Source organism: Wickerhamomyces ciferrii, contig 00271 (assembly GCF_000313485.1).
Source record: "Wickerhamomyces ciferrii WGS project CAIF00000000 data, strain NRRL Y-1031 F-60-10, contig 00271, whole genome shotgun sequence".
NCBI classification, from domain to species: domain Eukaryota; kingdom Fungi; phylum Ascomycota; class Saccharomycetes; order Phaffomycetales; family Wickerhamomycetaceae; genus Hansenula; species Hansenula ciferrii.
Genome location: NW_011887469.1, coordinates 15,078 through 34,760, shown reverse-complemented (window position 1 = coordinate 34,760; position 19,683 = coordinate 15,078). Strand labels below are relative to the sequence as shown.

At 30.0% G+C, this 19,683-nt stretch overlaps 12 protein-coding genes across 12 annotated transcripts; 5 read left to right on the top strand and 7 right to left on the bottom strand.

Annotated features, from left to right (window-relative positions):
- Nucleotides 1–177: 177 nt before the first annotated feature.
- Nucleotides 178–1,791, top strand: BN7_6379 (uncharacterized protein; the record flags this gene model as incomplete). Its single annotated transcript, XM_011273076.1, has 1 exon — nt 178–1,791. The coding sequence occupies one exon, from the start codon at nt 178–180 to the stop codon at nt 1,789–1,791; it is 1,614 nt and encodes a 537-aa protein (XP_011271378.1).
- Nucleotides 1,792–2,189: 398 nt separating this feature from the next.
- Nucleotides 2,190–3,758, top strand: PRC1 (carboxypeptidase C PRC1; the record flags this gene model as incomplete). Its single annotated transcript, XM_011273075.1, has 1 exon — nt 2,190–3,758. The coding sequence occupies one exon, from the start codon at nt 2,190–2,192 to the stop codon at nt 3,756–3,758; it is 1,569 nt and encodes a 522-aa protein (XP_011271377.1).
- A 379-nt stretch (nt 3,759–4,137) lies between these two features.
- On the top strand, nt 4,138–4,506 carry LIP1 (sphingosine N-acyltransferase subunit LIP1; the record flags this gene model as incomplete). Its single annotated transcript, XM_011273074.1, has 1 exon — nt 4,138–4,506. One exon carries the CDS (start codon nt 4,138–4,140, stop codon nt 4,504–4,506), a length of 369 nt encoding a protein of 122 aa, XP_011271376.1.
- A 241-nt stretch (nt 4,507–4,747) lies between these two features.
- TAF1 (histone acetyltransferase) lies at nt 4,748–7,576 on the bottom strand (the record flags this gene model as incomplete). Its single annotated transcript, XM_011273073.1, has 1 exon — nt 4,748–7,576. The coding sequence occupies one exon, from the start codon at nt 7,574–7,576 to the stop codon at nt 4,748–4,750; it is 2,829 nt and encodes a 942-aa protein (XP_011271375.1).
- Nucleotides 7,577–7,815: 239 nt separating this feature from the next.
- RTT102 (Rtt102p) lies at nt 7,816–8,646 on the top strand (the record flags this gene model as incomplete). The annotated part of the gene is made up of 1 exon (XM_011273072.1): nt 7,816–8,646. The coding sequence occupies one exon, from the start codon at nt 7,816–7,818 to the stop codon at nt 8,644–8,646; it is 831 nt and encodes a 276-aa protein (XP_011271374.1).
- A 165-nt stretch (nt 8,647–8,811) lies between these two features.
- RNH70 (Rnh70p) lies at nt 8,812–10,620 on the bottom strand (the record flags this gene model as incomplete). The annotated part of the gene is made up of 1 exon (XM_011273071.1): nt 8,812–10,620. The coding sequence occupies one exon, from the start codon at nt 10,618–10,620 to the stop codon at nt 8,812–8,814; it is 1,809 nt and encodes a 602-aa protein (XP_011271373.1).
- A 337-nt stretch (nt 10,621–10,957) lies between these two features.
- On the bottom strand, nt 10,958–12,054 carry DYN3 (dynein light intermediate chain; the record flags this gene model as incomplete). Its single annotated transcript, XM_011273070.1, has 2 exons — nt 10,958–11,892; nt 11,982–12,054. The coding sequence occupies 2 exons, from the start codon at nt 12,052–12,054 to the stop codon at nt 10,958–10,960; spliced, it is 1,008 nt and encodes a 335-aa protein (XP_011271372.1).
- Nucleotides 12,055–12,235: 181 nt separating this feature from the next.
- On the bottom strand, nt 12,236–13,807 carry ADE4 (amidophosphoribosyltransferase; the record flags this gene model as incomplete). Its single annotated transcript, XM_011273069.1, has 1 exon — nt 12,236–13,807. One exon carries the CDS (start codon nt 13,805–13,807, stop codon nt 12,236–12,238), a length of 1,572 nt encoding a protein of 523 aa, XP_011271371.1.
- A 533-nt stretch (nt 13,808–14,340) lies between these two features.
- Nucleotides 14,341–15,222, bottom strand: ECO1 (Eco1p; the record flags this gene model as incomplete). The annotated part of the gene is made up of 1 exon (XM_011273068.1): nt 14,341–15,222. The coding sequence occupies one exon, from the start codon at nt 15,220–15,222 to the stop codon at nt 14,341–14,343; it is 882 nt and encodes a 293-aa protein (XP_011271370.1).
- Nucleotides 15,223–15,482: 260 nt separating this feature from the next.
- Nucleotides 15,483–16,301, bottom strand: PAD1 (phenylacrylic acid decarboxylase PAD1; the record flags this gene model as incomplete). The annotated part of the gene is made up of 1 exon (XM_011273067.1): nt 15,483–16,301. One exon carries the CDS (start codon nt 16,299–16,301, stop codon nt 15,483–15,485), a length of 819 nt encoding a protein of 272 aa, XP_011271369.1.
- Nucleotides 16,302–17,021: 720 nt separating this feature from the next.
- On the top strand, nt 17,022–18,593 carry FDC1 (putative phenylacrylic acid decarboxylase FDC1; the record flags this gene model as incomplete). The annotated part of the gene is made up of 1 exon (XM_011273066.1): nt 17,022–18,593. The coding sequence occupies one exon, from the start codon at nt 17,022–17,024 to the stop codon at nt 18,591–18,593; it is 1,572 nt and encodes a 523-aa protein (XP_011271368.1).
- A 41-nt stretch (nt 18,594–18,634) lies between these two features.
- On the bottom strand, nt 18,635–19,528 carry BNA6 (nicotinate-nucleotide diphosphorylase (carboxylating); the record flags this gene model as incomplete). The annotated part of the gene is made up of 1 exon (XM_011273065.1): nt 18,635–19,528. One exon carries the CDS (start codon nt 19,526–19,528, stop codon nt 18,635–18,637), a length of 894 nt encoding a protein of 297 aa, XP_011271367.1.
- Between the last annotated feature and the right edge of the window lie 155 nt (nt 19,529–19,683).

Genomic DNA, 19,683 nt, shown 5'->3' with positions numbered 1-19,683 from the left:
TAAGGTAAACGCGTTTCTTTATCTTTTCTGATATAATGGGGAATCTTAAAACAACTGATTGGGGATTAAGCGACAAAGAAGGTTACAATGAGAATTTGATAAGATATTGATTTGTATATAAATGATGTGATATCCTTGTATTTGATCTGGTACTTTGTTCTAATAGACTATAGCACAATGACTCTAGACAAGTACACAGAAGTATATTTACCAAAGATCAAACACTATAGACAAGATCTATCAAAACAAGTGGAACCATACCTTCCTTTGATTAAAAACATTGATCCTTCAAAAGATGAACATTTCAATGCCGCTGTGGAAATTGAAAAGCTCCTAAGTCCAAAAGAATTGAAAATCACTGGATTAACCACCAGAGAATTGATTGATAAACAATTACAAAATGAATTAACCGCTGTGGATATCTATAATGCTTTTTCAAAGAGAGGTGCTTTAGCTCATATATTCACCAATTGTGCTATGGAATTGTTTTTCCCAGAAGGCTTAGAAAGAGCTCAAGAATTGGATGATTATAGAATAAAGAATGGTGGTAAATTAGTTGGTCCATTCCATGGTATTCCAATTTCATTAAAAGAATTGATGAAATATAAAGGTAAAATTACAAATGCTGGTTATGTTGCATTTTTGGATAATATTATAACAAACCCAGATGATGAAAGTTTAACTATTAAAATCTTGAGAGATCAAGGTGCTGTTTTTTATATTAGAACTTCTCAACCTCAAACCGTAATGCATCTTGATACTCAAAATAATATTACTGGTAGAACAACTAATCCATTTAATACCAAGATCAGTCCTGGTGGATCTTCAGGTGGTGAAGGTGCTGCAGTTGCATTAAAAGCAAGTGTTATTGGTATTGGTTCTGATATTGGTGGTTCAGTAAGAGTCCCTGCAGCATTTTGTGGAATTTATGGTATTAGACCAACAACTAAAAGATTATCAGGTTTAGGTTCATTAAGTGGTGGTGCAGGTCAAGAATCAATTTTTGCAACTCAAGGTCCAATGACAAATTCAATTGATGATATTGATTATTATATGGATGCTTATATTAATAAAGGTAAACCTTGGTTAAAAGATCCAAATATTATCCCATTGGAATGGAAATTAAATTATCAATTAGATGATACAATTACATTTGGGTTCTTGACAACTGATACAATTGTTGATCCATCAGATTCAATCAAGAGAGGTTTAAGTTATGTTCAAGATAAATTAACCAAATTTACAGGTAAAAAATGTATTGTTAAGACAATAAATTTAGATCATGAATTAATGGAGAATGCATATAAACAAAATAAACAAATTTATGGTACATCAAAACCAACACATGATGAAATCTTGAATAAATCTGAAGAACCAATCTTACCATTAACACAAGTGTTTTTGAATTTTGCTAATGAAAATGGTAATAATATTTTAACTAATAACATTGTTAAAGAACAAACAAAATTATATTTCCATCAATTATTTGAAAATGAATCATTAGATTTCATTATTGGTCCAACTTTTACAAATGTTGCAGAAGTTCCAGATAATATTACACATTGGTTTTATTCTTCAATGTTTAATTTGATTGATTTCCCCAATATTGTGTTTAAAACAGGATTAACTCATGATTCAAATGTTGATCTTCAAGGTCCTTCAAACATGACAAATTATAATCCTAATGATTACATCAATGCACCAATTGGATTACAATTAACTGCTAAAAGATTTGAAGATGAGAAACTAGTTGCCTGTGTCAGATTATTAGATGAAGTATTAGGCCTATAAACACAATGTATAGCTTTGTTATCCAATGTACCCTTTCTGTCTATTGTTTGTTTGTACGAGATAACCAAAATTCAGATCTTCACTGATAAGCAGATTCGCGAAGTTTTTTTCCCCTATCGCAATCATCCGGGTGACGTTTCGCGAAATAGCTACTATAGCTTACGTAATTTGGCTGGAGATGATAACCTTTATATTCCCGCCACTTTCACTTTCACTTTCTCCTTTTACCTTTCACGCCAATTCCAAACAATTCCAACAAACTTTGCAATATAAAAGATTTATTCAATTCAATTGAAACTACTGAATTAGAATCTGGTCTTGGTCTGTTTGTCTGGTGATTTTTGTACTGAGCTCTTATCTTATTTGGTTCTGTTTTTTTAAGCGCTCTTTTTATAATAATGAAGGTGTCAACCAATTTGGCTTTTGCCATTGCTGGTCTGCTGTCTGCTAATGCTGCTAATGGATTCTCTGTTCAACAATCTTTATTCAATGAAAATCTGTTACAAAAAGCTTCAGAAGCTCTGAATTTCCCAATTGAAAATTTATCAAATGATGTTAAGAGTTTGTGGTCAGAAATGACTTTAAAATTCCCAAATGCTGTTTCAAATTTACAATTTAAAACTAATCCAAAACCTCATACTGAAAAAATTAATGCTTGGGATTTCCATGTTAAAGATGAAAAATTACCAAATCATGCTCTTAGAGTTAAAAAAACTCCTGAATCTCTTGGTATTGATACTGTTAAACAATATTCTGGTTATTTAGATGTTGAAGATGAAGATAAACATTTCTTTTATTGGTTCTTTGAATCAAGAAATGATCCTAAAAATGATCCAATTATCTTGTGGTTAAATGGTGGTCCAGGCTGTTCTTCTTTAACTGGGTTATTTTTTGAATTAGGTCCATCTTCAATTGGTGAAGATATTAAACCAATTTATAACAAACATTCATGGAATTCAAATGCTTCAGTTATCTTTTTAGATCAACCTATTAATGTTGGTTATTCTTATTCATCAAGTTCAGTTACCGATACCGTTGCAGCTGGTAAAGATGTTTATGCATTTTTAGAATTATTTTTCAAACAATTTTCTCAATATAAAAATTTACCATTCCATATTGCTGGTGAATCTTATGCAGGTCATTATATTCCAGTTTTCGCTTCAGAAATCTTATCTCATGAAGAAAGACAATTCAATTTTACATCTGTTTTAATTGGTAATGGATTAACTGATCCATTAACTCAATATAAATATTATGAACCAATGGCTTGTGGTGAAGGTGGTGAACCATCAGTTTTACCAGAAGAAGAATGTGAAGCTATGTTGAGTTCTCAATCTCGTTGTTTATCATTAATTGATAGTTGTTATCAATCACAATCCGTTTGGTCATGTGTTCCAGCTTCAATTTATTGTAATAATGCTCAAATGGGTCCATATCAAAGAACTGGTCGTAATGTTTATGATATTAGAGAAATGTGTGAAGGTGGTTCATTATGTTACACTGGATTAGAATATATTGATAAATATTTAAACAGAGATGATGTTAAAGAAGCTTTAGGTGCTGAAACTGATAATTATGAATCTTGTAACTTTGATGTTAATAGAAACTTTTTATTTGCAGGTGATTGGATGAAACCATATCATAAAGCTGTTACTGATTTATTAGAATCAAAATTACCTGTTTTAATTTATGCTGGTGATAAAGATTTCATTTGTAACTGGTTAGGTAATGAAGCTTGGGTTGATGTTTTACCATGGTCAGGTTCTGAAAAATTTGCTTCTTCAAAAGTTAAACCATGGAATGTTGCAGGTAAAGAAGCTGGTACTGTCAAGAACCATGATATTTTCACATTCTTAAGAGTTTATGGTGCAGGTCATATGGTTCCTTATGATCAACCAGCAAATGCTTTAGATTTCTTCAATGAATGGATTGGTGGTAATTATGCCATTATCAGTGAAGAAAAATAATATCTTCAATTACCAATTTCGCTTAATTGCTGACTTTCAGTAACAATTTCTGATATTTTTTATATACCCTTTATGATTGTTATATTTTTGATTTTATTCTTTGATGAGAATAACAAATACTTTTATACTTAAAACCAAAAAAAAAAGATTATAAGTTTAATAAATTCAAGATAAATTCAGTTCTTTATATAATTTTTCATTGTAGTATTCTTGAATTTTAAAGCCCCTATTAAATCGTCGCGAAAATGTTGATTTCGGAAAAAAAGATACTTTATAAAAATTAAATTTTGACGTGAAGCATGTCACCAAAATTAATTTGACGATATTGTCAATCACCACCCAATTCTTTCACTTCATTCATAATCATCAGTCTCATACAATGGCTCCAAAGAGTAATAATATTTTCAACTTGATCCAAGTGGTCTTTATAGTACTTTCATTGGTTGCAGCAGTTGAATATTTTAAATATAGTACAAGAATAAATTATGATTGGTTCCATTGTACACCACAAGTTACAACATTCCCAAATTCAAGTATTAAACAAGTCATATCAGTTGGTGGACCAAGTTGTGATAAAAGAGGTCAAACAAAATCAATCACCAAAAGATTATCAAGAGAATTTGAACCAAATCAAGATGATGTTTTATTTTGTATTCAAGATGATGGTAATAAAATTATAGGTTTTGGTTCTAAATTTGAAGATAAATCTGAATTAGAATCTTATTGTGCTAATATCATTGCTTGGTAGAAAAGTATGATTCATGTTTAAATCAAGATTTTCATATTATACAACATATAAATCATCTCAAAAATTATATATAAACAATAAAATACTTTAAAAGCTGCTACATTAATGAAATTTGCTGGTCTTATAATCTTAATAATAATGATTAAATACATACATATTTAAAATTAATTATATAAAACAATGCATTTCGTAATTATAAACAAAAATTTCATCAATTCATAGCTTGACCTAAGAAAATTAATCATGGATTACTTTCATCATACATAGGACATGCTTTATTAGTTCTAATATGACCAATACCACCACAATTTTGACATCTACGAGCAGTACTTTTACCTTTACCAATACCTTTACCACCCATATTTTCTTTACTAACTTTACGTGCATTACGACGTTCTTGATTTTTTTGTAATTTGGCCAATTGTTCTTCTAATAATTTTTTATTTTTTTGATTTTTTTCTTCATCATTTGTTAAAGTAATATCATCTGGTATAATATCTTCTTCTAATTTTTCACGACGTTTAATATAAGCTCTTATAACATTTTGATCTTTAATAATTTCATGTTTTCTTTGTAAAATACCATTTTTATCTCTAACTCTTCTTGTAATTTTTAAAAATTTTATTGATTCTTCCTTTTTATTTAAATCTTCTGAATTTCCTTCATCTTCATCAACATTTGATGAAATTTCTGTTAATTTTTTCTGTTGATTATACCAAGTTCTTGAAATTTCTTCATCATAAGCCTTTTGTTGCAGGGCAACATTATAACTATGACCATTTGATTCAAAACTTTTAAACCCACCTTTCATTGAAGTTTTCATAAATGAAAATGCTTTACCTTCAGGATCACCACTTAATTGTAACATTGCTTTCCCCTGTGTGGCATTAATGAAATTCTTACTTAAATTCCATAGAGCTAATTCATCATTTATATCTTCATTTGAGTAAAATTCTAAATCCTCCATATGTTGTTGAGCAACTTGCATAGCTTCTAATAAAGTCAGATCTTCAGGACTGATTAAACGATCACTTGGTAATTCTTCTTTTAATTTCCAAAAACCTTGATCATCACCAGATCTTTGATATTCCATAAATTCTTTTAATCTTTGTCTATTTTGCATATCATTTTGATCTGGGAAATGAATAGAAATATCTCGAACTAATAATCTTCTTTCAGGACTTCTTTTCAGAACTCTGAAAACAATCATTTTCAGTCTATTTTTACTTGCGGTGGTAACTTTTCTTGAATGTGGACCTGGAATATCAACAACTGGGAATAATTGACCAACAACAAATAAATTATTTATACTTTTTAAGAAATATTTTTGAGAAATTCCACCACCTGTACTTTTAATTAATAAAAAATCTGTACTTTTAGCTTCATGTTTGAAAACTGGAGCTCTGGTTAATTTATTATAAAGAGTTGGAACAATATTACCAGGTTCAACAAACCCAAAATTCCAAAATGGTGATTTATCTTGAACACCTAAGACATGTGTTTCACCAATTGCTAATTTAGGTCTTGAAGTATCTTCTTCATCTTTTTTCCTATAATAATTGAGTAATTTACTACCCATACCAAAATTTGGTAATACAATTGGCACTTGTTCTGAATGTTCCATAAGTAATGTTTGTCCCGTATCACCTAATGATAAATCAGTAGTTTTAGCAAACAGTTCTTTAATATCTTTACCACGATCCTTCTTTCTTTTTCTTTGTTTTAGTTTAGAAAATTGCATAACATGACCAGGTCTAACTTTGAAATCTTTTTTATGGAAGTTACGTAATTGATCTTTAGTAAGTTTAACTTTATAATATGGTGATTGAAGTCTTAATGCAGGTTGTGAATGTTCAATAGCCATATTACCAATTGTAGATCTAATTTTACTATGATAATTTTCTTTCAATTGATCATAATTTTGATCATTTGAAACGTTAAATTTAGCAGCTAAAAGTTTTTCATTTGTTGGTATAGCTGGTATTAATGGTTTACGTGAAACTTTATGTTGTGAAACGTTTCTATCATCCAAAAATAATAGATTTGGATCATTCATATCAAGTTGCAGTTTCGTAGCTAATTGACCTTCTAAAATTGCATCATCATCATAATCTTCTTCATCAAAATAATTAAATCTTTCAATTTGTTCTTTCAGAGTTATATCTTTTTGATTTAAATTTCCATTTTGCTTTTCATTTAAAATTTCATTTTCACTTGAATCACCAACAATTTTTTTATAATCCCATTCAAATGTTGATAACATTAAATCTTCATCCAATTCAACTTTAGTTTTCTTTTTAGTAACTTGATCTTCAAAAATATCATCTTCAATTGGGATAATTCTTTTGGTATCATTCCTCGTATTATGATTAAGGTTACTCTTGAAAATTCTTCTATCATCAGTTTCAACTTCTAAATTAACTTTTGTCGGCAGTAATGGTTTTGGATAACCTGGTTTATGATATTCATAATTTTGTGGTTTTGGTCCGAAAATGGAATTCATCTTTAGTATGGAATTCTTCTTAAACGATGGATAATAAAATTTCAGCAGCCTTTCTTGAAATTTCAGTTGTTCTTGATCTTCTTGTTCTTTAATTTTCTTCTGTTTCTCCAATTCTTCTAATTTCTTCTTCTTTTTAGCTTCTTCAGCTTGTTTAGCCTTTTGTATATCTTCCTCTGTATCTTCAAAACCTTGATCACCACCGAATCCATCATCAATCTTATCCCCAAACAGCCTATCGAATTGTGAATCATTATCATTATCATTTGTTCCCTTTGCCTCAACTTCAAGATCCTTCATGAAATCATCTCCATCATCATCACCAGCAGCAGCACCACCATTACCGTTGGTATTACCATTTGATGGTTCTTCCTCTTCAGGCAAGTCATCATCTGCGAGCTCATCGATATCTTCATAGTCAATAGCATTGTCTGCGTGTTCTGTGTTCATGTCGCCCTTGCCTATGAGCTTGCCAATGTCAAACGAGCCCATGTCGCTTCCCTTCAAAAGGGCATTGAAGTCGTCCTCCTCATTCCGTAGCGCACCCTGGTCCTTCTTCTGCGACGCCATCTCTTTGCACTTTGTCTGCTCTTTGTCTGCCTAGCGAGTTCCTTTGTTTCCCATTGATTCTGTTATTGGTTTCTCGCTTTCACTTTAATTTACAAACATCAACAAAACCAAAAACCAAAGCATCCAGACACCACTGGTTTTTAATGGATTTTGACTTCAAATAAACACGAAAATCAACATTTCAAATAAACAAATTCGAATTTGAACAAGATCAAAGAGAACGAATTATATCAATACAAATGTCTGGTAGACAATCATTATACGGACAATCCCTTGTCAGAAACGCCAATGCATTGAACTTTGGAATCGATAATTCACAGGAAAAACATTGGAAAAGAGATTGGTATAGTCCTACTAAATCTGTCCCAGTATCAACCAATATAACACCAAGTGCTACTCCAACCCCATTTGGTGATGAAAGAGACACTCCATCATTAGATCAACAACAACAGAATTATAAATTCAAAGTGAAAGTATGGACCATTGATACCGATTATAAACCAATTGTTGATGGTGATGAAGAAGATATTTTAGATATTGAAGAATTTTCTATAATAAACAAAAGAGATGCTAATGGATTAACGGATGCTGATATTAGAGGTGCTGTTGGTGGTGGTGAAGCAATTCCAGGTATATCGAGTAATAATGATGCTTCATCTCAACAACAAAATGGGGAAAAACCTGCAAAAACTGATGAAGCCCAAGCCCAAGCTCAAGCCCCAACAACCACAGAAACTTCTAAACCTGAATCAACCGAACAATCGCAAGATACAACAACTAATGTAGAAGAATCTAAAAATACAGAAGCTTCAAATCCTGTTGAGGCTCAAACTGAAAATAAAGAATCAAATCAATCAACTACTGAGCCTCAAGAAACAACTACTGAAACCAATCAACAAGATCCTAAACCAGAAGAACAATCAAAAGATCAAACCAATGAATCTACAGAAACCTCTAATGAAGTGGCACCAGCAGAAGCATCAGCACCAGAACCACAACCAGAACAAACTCAACAACCAACCGACCAAGAACCAAAGAAAGATTCTGAAGGTGATGTTGTTGTTGAATAGGTTATAGAATCATATCGTTTAATGGAAAAAAGTGTATATCTAGAATGTATTTTTAATGAATTTTGATGTTTTGTTTACATTAATTATAAAGTTAGTGTATCGTATAATCTAATTATCAACGTCGAAACATCAGCATCTAAACTCTATACAATACTATATCTATATTTATGATTCATCAGTTTCTAAAATTGCTTCTTCATTATTTTCATCATTAATTACAACTTGTTCATTAATCTCATTTTCATTTTGTTCTTTTGGTGTTGATTTTGATTTAGTCTTTAATGTGGCAAATACTAACCCAGTTCTTGCTTTTTTCATTGCATTTTTCAAATTTGATTCATCATCATTATCCCATTTAGATTCAATTTCACTATATAATTTATTTTGATATTCTCTTTTGAAATTTCTTTTTTGTTGACCTAATGAATGAACTTGTGTTGTATTACCATTACCACTTGAAACAATTAATATAGAATTTCCTGGTAAATTTGAATATATTTTTTCAATTCTTTCATTTAATTTTTGGAAAAGTTTCTCCTTTTTAGGTATTTCATCTTTTGATTTAATTCCATTTGCTTCATCTCTTTGAGATAAATTAATTTCATTCAATTTAGCAATAACTAATTCTGAATTTGTTGATTTGTTGATTACATTATCTGTTATTTCATCATCATTTGAACATTCAACAAATTTTGTATTACCTTTGGGTACCCTCATATAATCAATAACAACTGCTTTTTTATGAGAATCTTCTAAGATGTTGAAAATAGTTTGTCCATCAATAACTTTACCTAAAAGTGCATTTGTTTGAATTTTAGTCTTTACTAAATCTAAACATGCTTTTGCATCTATAATTGAATCATGTGAACCTTCTTGAATCGTTCTATTTAAATATGTTTTAGTTAAATATTTTAGAGAAGATTTATAAGGTGGACCTCTTGGATGCTCATATACTAATGAGGTATCAATGATTTTTGGATGACGTAGTTGTAAAACATTTAAATCATTCTCTATAGAATGTCCAATTAATACATCATTAACACTAATAATTTTCAATAATTTTTGTTGTATATCTTGTAAAGTTGTTGTAACATTTTTCAATGCATCTTCAGTAATACCACTATATTGAGTTAAATAATTTGTAATTTCATCTTTTGGTTTAACTAATTCATCCATTATAACTTGTTCATTAAAATCAATTAATGAAACACGAGTTAATACTTTCCCAGCTTCAGTTTCACACATTTCACAATCAATAGAAAATGTATGTGAACCTTCATGTTCAAATTCCACAGTGTCAACCCATCCTAATGGTGGTGATGTTTTTTCAATTTCAGTAACACCTTCAATTAAAGGATGTACTGGATAATTTTGATCAATAAATTCTTCCACTTTCATTAATAAATCACCAATAACCACTTTCTTGGATTCCAATTCTTTTGTTTTCCTTTGTTTTTCCTTTTTGTTATACGGTATATTGATTAAAGCATTTGTTAATGGGTATAATGAATAATTATCATCTGGAGCTTGTGTAATGGCAGCTTGATTTAAATTTGATTGGAAAAATTTCAATTCTTCAGGAATTTTAGGTAATTCAATTGAATCAAATTTCAATGATTCCCAATCTAACCCAAAGTCTTGTAGTTCTAAACCAGGAACCAATAATAGAACAACATGTTCAATTTGATCTCTATTCGTAACATCAATAAAAGAAGGTGATCTATTTTCTAGTTGATATATATATAAAGCAAAATCACGAACATCACGTATCTTAACAACTTTGTTTGGAGCTTTCAAATTTAATGATGGAGGTAACAGATGTTTTCTCTTTTTATCCTTTTTCACAGCTTGAACTTTAACATTTGGCTTTTCTGTAAGTCTATAATTACTTGATCTTCTTCTCTTGCTTCTTTTGGAAGCATCATTAGAGATCTTCAGTTTGGATACATCACTCAAGTTATCCACAGCAGCCATAATGAAGATAGAAATCTAGCAATCTCAACTTAGAATACCAGGAGCAATGATTAACAAATATGTTAGTGAATAGATAAATAATCCTTTTGTACTTCGACTTGATGGTCTCGAATGAATCTCATCTCCAAAAAAAATCTGCAGCTACGCGAATTCGCGAGTTCATTGTATATAAGTAGCTCTGAAATCTCATGATGATTTGAGTATTTGATCGATATTAATTTACAAATTATCAATGATTAGTTAGGGATGTACTATGATGATGTAGTTCATATATGAATCATTTATTATAAGCTTCAAAGCAATTCATTATAGCTATAATATCAAATATTCCATATGCTTATGATTTCACATTCTCTATAAAACTTCGTAAATGAGCTTCTTGTGAATTATTTCTCTTATCATATAGTCTCGTTAGGAACTCTTGATATGATATATCAGCTTGAGCAGTAGTGGATTTCTCATCTTCATCATCACCATTTGAAACAACCTGTTTCTTTTGTGGAGGTTTGGGAATTATATCTTCATAATATTTCACAAGTTCATCATCTTCTGGTTTTTTCAAAAAATCATATTTTGGTAATATTTCATTTGGATTTATATCATCATTAATAGTTCTAATTTTCCCTATTGTATCAATACCAATTGGAACGAAAATTTCTGTATGATCAATTAAGTTTGGTTCTAATTTAGGTAAAACTTTCCCTGTTATATCGATTTTCAATATTGAAGAGACTAATTGTGATATTCTTGAATCCTTTCTTAATAATGATGTATAAATTAAATTGAATCCATGTATCAATGATAATAATCTAAGTATAACTTGGATGAATTCAAAATTTGAATATTCCCAATCAGGTCTAGTTTCTGTATTCACCACTGCGATTAAAACATTAACACTTAATGTAATAGTACTCAATTCATCCTTAATTTCAGTTTTATTTGAATCTGTTTCTTTTCCTGCTATTGGAAGAATCTCATCAATTATTGAAATCCATGATTTTAAAGAACTTATCCAACAATGTGGTGTTTCTGTATAGTCCAAGAGCGGTATAATCAATGAATTCAATAGATCTAAAGATTTCAAAACAGTCTGAATCAATGGGTTATGACGTTCTTTATAATCACCTGGTAATGTATAGATTTGAAGTGTTGATAATAATTCACCATATTCATCCTTGAATTGAATATATGTATATCCCACTCCAAATTCATTGGCTTTTGGATTCCTCAGTGTTGGTGTCAAGAATGATTCTTCATCTAAATATAATTGATCTATGAAAGCGTTTTGACTCTTAGTTGAACCACCTATATAAATGTTAGTGTACCACCAATTAATAAAACAACCCAGATCATCAACTTACCTAGAATAAAAACAGACTTTGTAGGAGCCTTGGACGCTGCAAAAGACGCCAATAAATCATTCCAAACACCCATCTCAGTTCTAGTTTCCCACTATTTCTATAATATTGATATCCATTGAATATTTTTTGGTGATGTTTTGATTTCAAAATTTACAAAACAATAGATTTTTTTGATTTTCGCGGGTATATAAGCACGCTACAAAATTTTCATTAATTATTTCATAAACTTTTTATTACATTACATTAAACTCTATCTATTTATAATCTCCTAAATTATATATACCAATATCTGATTCAGCTTTTGCATTATGATCAGAATTCCCATTCAATTCTTTTAATTTTTGATTTTGTGCTCTAACTTTTTCTAATTCTTGAATATAACCATCTTCAACACCAGTAACATAATTACCTGTAAAGACACCAACTTCAAAATTCGTTATCTTATTTTCTTTTGTTCTTGCATTAACACAAGCGATTAAATCTTCTAATTTTTGATAAATAACTTTATCAGCTCCTAAAATTTGAGCAACTTCTTCATCTGTTCTATTATATGCAACTAAAGCTTTTGTATCAGCTAAATCAATACCATAAATATGATTATATCTAATAGCTGGAGCAGCTGAAGCGAAATAAACTTTTTTAGCACCAGCTTCACGTGCCATTTGAATAATTTCTTTTGAAGTTGTACCTCTAACAATTGAATCATCAACTAATAAAACATTTCTATCTTTAAATTCAGATTCCATTGCATTTAATTTTCTTCTAACTGATGAAACTCTTTTTTTTTGATCTGGCATAATAAAAGTTCTACCAACATAAGTATTTTTAACAAAACCTTCTCTAAATGGTAAATTTAATTTAACTGCACATTCTAAAGCTGAATTTCTTGAAGTATCTGGAACAGGTATCACAACATCAATTTCTTTAGAAATATCTTTACCTGTAAAGACATTTTTAATATTTTCAGCTAATTTAGAACCCATTTCTAATCTTGTATGATAAACTGAATTACCATCTAAAACAGAATCTGGTCTTGCAAAATAAACATATTCAAAAATATCTGGTGTATAATCTTTAATTGGAACTAATTGTTTAAATTCTACAACACCTGATTTTTGTACTATAACAGCTTCACCTGGTAAAATATCTCTGAATTTTTTAAAGTTATGAGCTTTCAACACAACAGATTCAGATGCAACCATATAATCAATTGAACCTTGTTCATTTTCACGTTCACCAAATAATAAAGGTCTAATACCATTTGGATCTCTAAATGCAAATAATCCATAACCAGCTAATAAACCAGAACAAGCATAAGCACCACGACAACGTTCCATAACACCTTTTAATGCAGTGAAAATATCTTCATTGTTAGCACGAGCTTTATTTGTTTTATCTAATTCACATGCAAAGATATTTAATAATAATTCAGAATCAGAATCAGTATTTATATGTCTATGAACTTCTTCATCAAGATATTTTCTTAATTGTAAAGTATTAACTAAATTACCATTATGAGATAAAGAAATACCATAAGGAGAATTAACATAAAAAGGTTGAGCTTCAGAACCAGCAGAAGACCCAGCAGTTGGATATCTTAAATGAGCAATACCAAAATTCCCAACTAAACCTGATAATCTTTCAGGAGTGAAAACATCTCTAGCCATACCATTACCTTTACATTGATAAAAACGACCTTTTGGACCAGATGTTGTTATACCAGCAGCATCTTGACCACGATGTTGTAAAAATAATGAACCTTCAAATAATTCAGGTGCTGCATTAGCATTTTTATCAGCTAAACATAAACCTAAAATACCACACATTCTATAATATGATTAGTATATATGACAAAGGGGCAAAAAGATTCAATGAGTCATCATCAATTTTGATAAACATTCAACATTTTTTTTTTCTAAATCAGCTATCTTAGATCGTATCCTCAATGTAATTAGGAAGTCTAACGTCTGAAAATCTTTTTAAATCATCATAATAGAAAGAAAACTTGTAATGTGTATACCAAAATTGATGAGACATAATTCTCAATAAACATACCTTTTATGTATTTCACGTGTCTTTAGAAGTGAAAAAGATGCAAGAAAGTATCAAATAATTAGAATCTCACAACTAATCAAGTTAGTTTCTATGTATATGAATAAAGATCTAATACTTTAAAATCTTCACATAATTTTAAGAAACTAATATTAAAATTCTTTTTTTTAAAGTTCAAGAAGAAAAAAAACGGTTGTAAAATCCATGAAAAAAAGAAAAATTTAAATTAATTTACTTTGAAAAATTCGACTCGGAAACAAAAAAGGGGAATTACGAGGGCTTTGAAAACCACCGGATCTCATTTTATTTAGGTATAAACAGGAATCAAAATTTTACCAGATTTGTGTTTGACTCCATTGAATGTTTTAGCAAATTTCCCACCTGAAAAACTAGGTTGAGACCATCCAATCTTATGCTTGGGGATAACCATTCCATAGATCATGTGTTCTTGGGCACATTTCAATAGTTTCAAGGCAATTCCGAATCTTCTATGGTTTTTAGATACATAGATTCTATTAATACCAGCTAATAATTCAATATCAATTTTATTTATAACAACCCCATCATCTATGGCAAACCAATGACCTTTTGTGATTTTCTCTGTGGATACAATCCCTACGGCTTTTTTATCTTTAACATATATGAATATTTTACCACTGTCTGTACCCTTTAACCAAAATTCATTATCATCTGGTGCATTTAAATTTTGATTAACAATTTCTAATAATTCTAAACTTGCCTTGATTTCTGATGAATTATTTAAATTCAAAGTACAAATATATTCATTTTGATTGAATTCAATTAATTTTTTACCCCATTTATCATTCCAATCTCTACCATTTAAACATTTTTGATGATATTTTTGATGTGATTTAACATCTGATTGAACATATTTTAAATATGACATTCCACATTCTTGACATTGTTTCCTTTCATCAATACCAAATGATAATACTGATTGCTTTGTAGCATGTCGTATTTTAACATTTTTTTGTTGTTGTGTTGTTGGTAATGGTGATGTTTGAGGAGTTGATGTTATTGATTGTGATTGTGATGAATTTGGAGTTGAAGGGATAGAAGAATCTGAATCCACATTGTTTTTGATAATTGTTGTTATATCTTGCAAAGGTGTTTTAGTGATATTTGACTCATTTTTCCTAGTTTTATTGATCTTATAAACACTTTTCATTGATTTTGAAATGTCTCTTTATGGCCTTGTTTGTTAAAGTTGAAAACTTTCAAATTACGCGGTTTTAAATATTTTGTATATACGCGTATGGAAATTCGCGACTTTCTGACATCAAAACGAATAAAACGCGTTCGCGGGTGTATAAGTACAATTCTAAATATTTAAAGTATTTGGAGATCTTGTTCACATATGTTTAGAGTGTTATATTGTATCTATAGAATGTATTCGTTATTAACCAGACAATGTATATCACGTATGGCTCATTCCTTTTCAAAACTTCCTTCATCTTTATCCTCCACAACATTAGGATTTGTCATACCATTCCATCTAGGGAAATTACTAGTATCTAAACCAAAAAAATCCAATATTCTCCCCGACGTTTGTTGAACAATATCATCAATAGATTTAGGTCTTGTATAAAAAGCAGGGACTGGTGGGAAAATTATAACATCTTTATTACTTAATGATAACATATTTTCTAAATGAATACTTGATAATGGAGTTTCTCTAACACATAATAATAATCTTCTTTTCTCTTTAATTGTAACATCTGCAGCTCTAACGATTAAATCTTCAGTATAACCTGTCCTTATAGCTGATAAAGTTTTCATTGAACATGGTACAACAATCATACCATCATGATGGAATGAACCACTTGAAATTGGAGCAGAAACATCTTTTGATAAATAATGAACCGTGGATAATCTTGTTATATCTTTTAAAGTATAATCTGTTTCAAATTTCATTGTTCCAACACCCCATTTAGATATTATTACATGAGTTTCCACACCTAATTTTTGTAACATTTCCAAAATTTTAACACCTAATACAACACCTGTTGCACCTGTTATAGCAACAACTATTCTTTTTGGTTTATCTAATGTTGATTGTGATTGTAAATTTTTCCATTTTTGAAACTCTTGAAATTCTTTATATTCAGGAGATTGTTTATCTATTGATTCTGATTGTTTAATGTTTGTTGATGATGGTGTTGATGATCTGAGTAATGATGAACTGGAAAACAATCTAATGGAACTTGATCTCCATATTGACTTGGGTATTTGTGATCTGATGAGCATTCTATAATGTATAATAGCTCTTTGAACCAAGAAGCAGACCTTAATTTGCAATTTCCAGGGTATTTATCAGGTTTCTGGTTCCTGATCTTCAAAAGAAACAAGTTGAACAAGTGAATCGCTTAATGATTTTTCAACGGATTCGGTGTTTTAAATCGGCGATATTAAAGATCTTTAATTGAACGTTTAACAACGCATGTACTATAACCAAAAGTTAAAATTGTGTCAAGTAGTAATAAAGTTTAACGGTTCAATAGCCATTCAATTCATTATATATGTTTGTTTGTTACTACACCTTTATTCTCTTCTCGTAAGATCACAGCTGATTAAATCCGAATTATCTGTAGACGTTGTTTGGCTTGATATATAGTACGTTACAAGACCACCAGTAAATAACAATAGATCTACGTGACACAGTCTAAATCTTGGAAGACAGTAGACTACGTATGGCTAAATAATTACCCACTAGATCCTTCACTGAATGGCTTCATTATAAACTTCTTTTCTTTGGAATCGATAGAGGTTATCACAGTTTAATATACCGCATTTTATCGGTGAATTTGTCACCTTGTCTGTGCCGACCGTTTTTATATACGTGATTTACTGGTAACCCATATTTATTTGATCTTGATCATCTATAAATCCTGTTTGAATCCCCCTTACTAATTGACACATAATTATAAGTTTACTGATATACGTGATAAAGTGGTGGTTTGTATCAAGATGAGCTCCAAAGTATTTGTTAGAGAGCTTCATAACACAGTTAAACGTACCAATTCTCAACAATTAAAACCAGGTTTACGTTTTAGAGATTTCATTTCACAATTACAAAAAGATGGTGATTTAATTGAAATTAATAAAGAAGTTGATCCTCATTTAGAAATTGGTGCTATAACAAGAAAAGTTTATGAAGAAAGATTACCAGCTCCATTATTTAATAATGTTAAAGGTCAACAAAAAAATTTATTTAGAATCTTAGGAGCTCCAGGTGGATTAAGACAAAACAAAGCTACTGATCATGCTAGAATTGCACATCATTTAAATTTACCATCAAATACTCATGTTAAAGATATTATAAATTTCTTACTGGATGCTAAAAACAAAACACCAATCCCACCACATCAAGTCACTAAAGACCAAGCACCAATAAAGGAAAATTTAATTCAAGGTGATGAAATTGATTTAACAAAAATTCCAGTACCATTTTTACATCATGGTGATGGAGGTAAATATATTCAAACTTATGGTATGTTTATCTTGGAAACACCTGATAAATCATGGACAAATTGGTCAATTGCTCGTGGTATGGTTAAATCTAAAAATGAAATTTCTGGATTAGTTATAAATCCTCAACATATTAGAGTTGTTGCAGAAGAATGGGCCAAAATTGGTAAAGGTGATCAAATTCCATTCACTTTATGTTTTGGTGTTCCACCTGCAGCTATCTTAGTATCATCAATGCCAATACCAGAAGGAATAAGTGAACAAGATTATATTGGTGCAATATTAGGTGAATCATTACCAGTTATTAAAGCTGAAACTAATGATATCTTAGTTCCTGCAACTAGTGAAATTGTATTGGAGGGGACTTTAAACCTAAATGATTTATCACCAGAAGGTCCATTTGGTGAAATGCATGGTTATGTTTTCAAAGGTCATTCACATCCAGGTCCAACTTATAAAATCAATTCAATTTCTTATAGAAATAATTCAATAATGCCAATTTCTAATCCAGGTTTAGCAACTGATGAAACTCATACGTTAATTGGTACTTTAGTTGCAGCTGAGGCAAAACAAATTGCCATTGAGAATGACTTACCAATTATTGATGTTTTTTCACCATATGAATCACAAGCTTTATGGTTAGTTATGAAAATTGATTTAAAAAAATTACAATCATTAAATACAACACCAGAAGAATTTTCAAATAAAATTGGTGAAATTTTTTTCAATACAAAAGTTGCATTTATTATGCATGAAATTATTTTAGTTGGTGATGATATTGATATTTTTGATTTTAAACAAGTTATATGGGCTTATACAACAAGACATACACCTGGTGATGATCAATATTATTTCCCAAATGTTAAATCATTTGCCCTTGCACCATTTGTTTCACAATCTGAAAGAATTAAAACTTTAAAAGGTGGTAAATTTGTTACAAATTGTATTTTTCCTAAACAGTATAAACAAGATATTGATTTTACTACATGTAATTTTGATGGTTATGATGAAGAAATTAAAAATAAAGTTTTAACAAATTGGGAATCATATGGATATGAGAAATTGGAGTAGATATTTATAAATATCATATAGTTTATATATACACGTTTGCTCTATTTTTGATCAATTTTTAAACTAAAATCAACATAAGAAACACCTTGATGAATAGATGAAGTACTATAAACATCAATTTCATTAGTTAAATATTCATTTAAATTATCAATTCTTAACCCACCACTACATTCTAACAAGAAGCTTTTAATACCTGACCATTTAGTTTTTAAATTTTGAGCGGCAATTTTCAAATCATCACCTGTAAAATTATCCAACATTATAACATCAGCACCTGCTTCAATTGCTTCATTTGCTTCAATTTCATTTTGACATTCAACTTCAATTTTAACTGCAAATCCACAAACTTTTCTTGCATTTGTGACAGCTGATGTTATAGATCCAGTTGACCAAATATGATTATCTTTTAACATAACCATTGAACTTAAATCATATCTATGTTGATCACAACCACCAACTAACATTGAATATTTTTCTAATCTTCTTAAACCTGGTGTTGTCTTTCTTGTACCTGCAATTATCCCCTTATAACCACCTTTACGAGCTAATGATATAGTTTTAAAAGATTGAGTTGCAATACCAGAACCTCTAGCTAATAAATTTAATGCAGTTCTTTCAGCTAATAATATATTTCTTGCAGGTCCTTTAACTTTAGCAACGGCTAATTTACCATTTGGTTCTAAATATTCACCTTCTTCAACTAACCATTCAACTTGTAATTGACATTGATTGAAAACTTCTTGAGCAAATGGAATACCTGATATCACACCTTCTTGTTTACACCAAAGTGTAGCAGTTTCTGGAGTTTCACCAACAACATATCCACCATAATCAAAAGAAGGAACATCTTCACTCAACCATTTTGTAACGTCTTGTTTCCATTCACCATTGAGTGGTAACAAATGACTGAAAGTGGGATTTGGATTGGAGGACATTGAACAGAAGAGCGTGAGTACTGATTATATCTGATTGATTTATAGGCGCTTAACGCTCAACTCTTTCAATATCAAACGATGTTTTTTTCCAATTTCCTGGAGGCCCAAAGGAATCGCGAATTCAAAAAGTTCATGATTATCAAAATTTGACACCA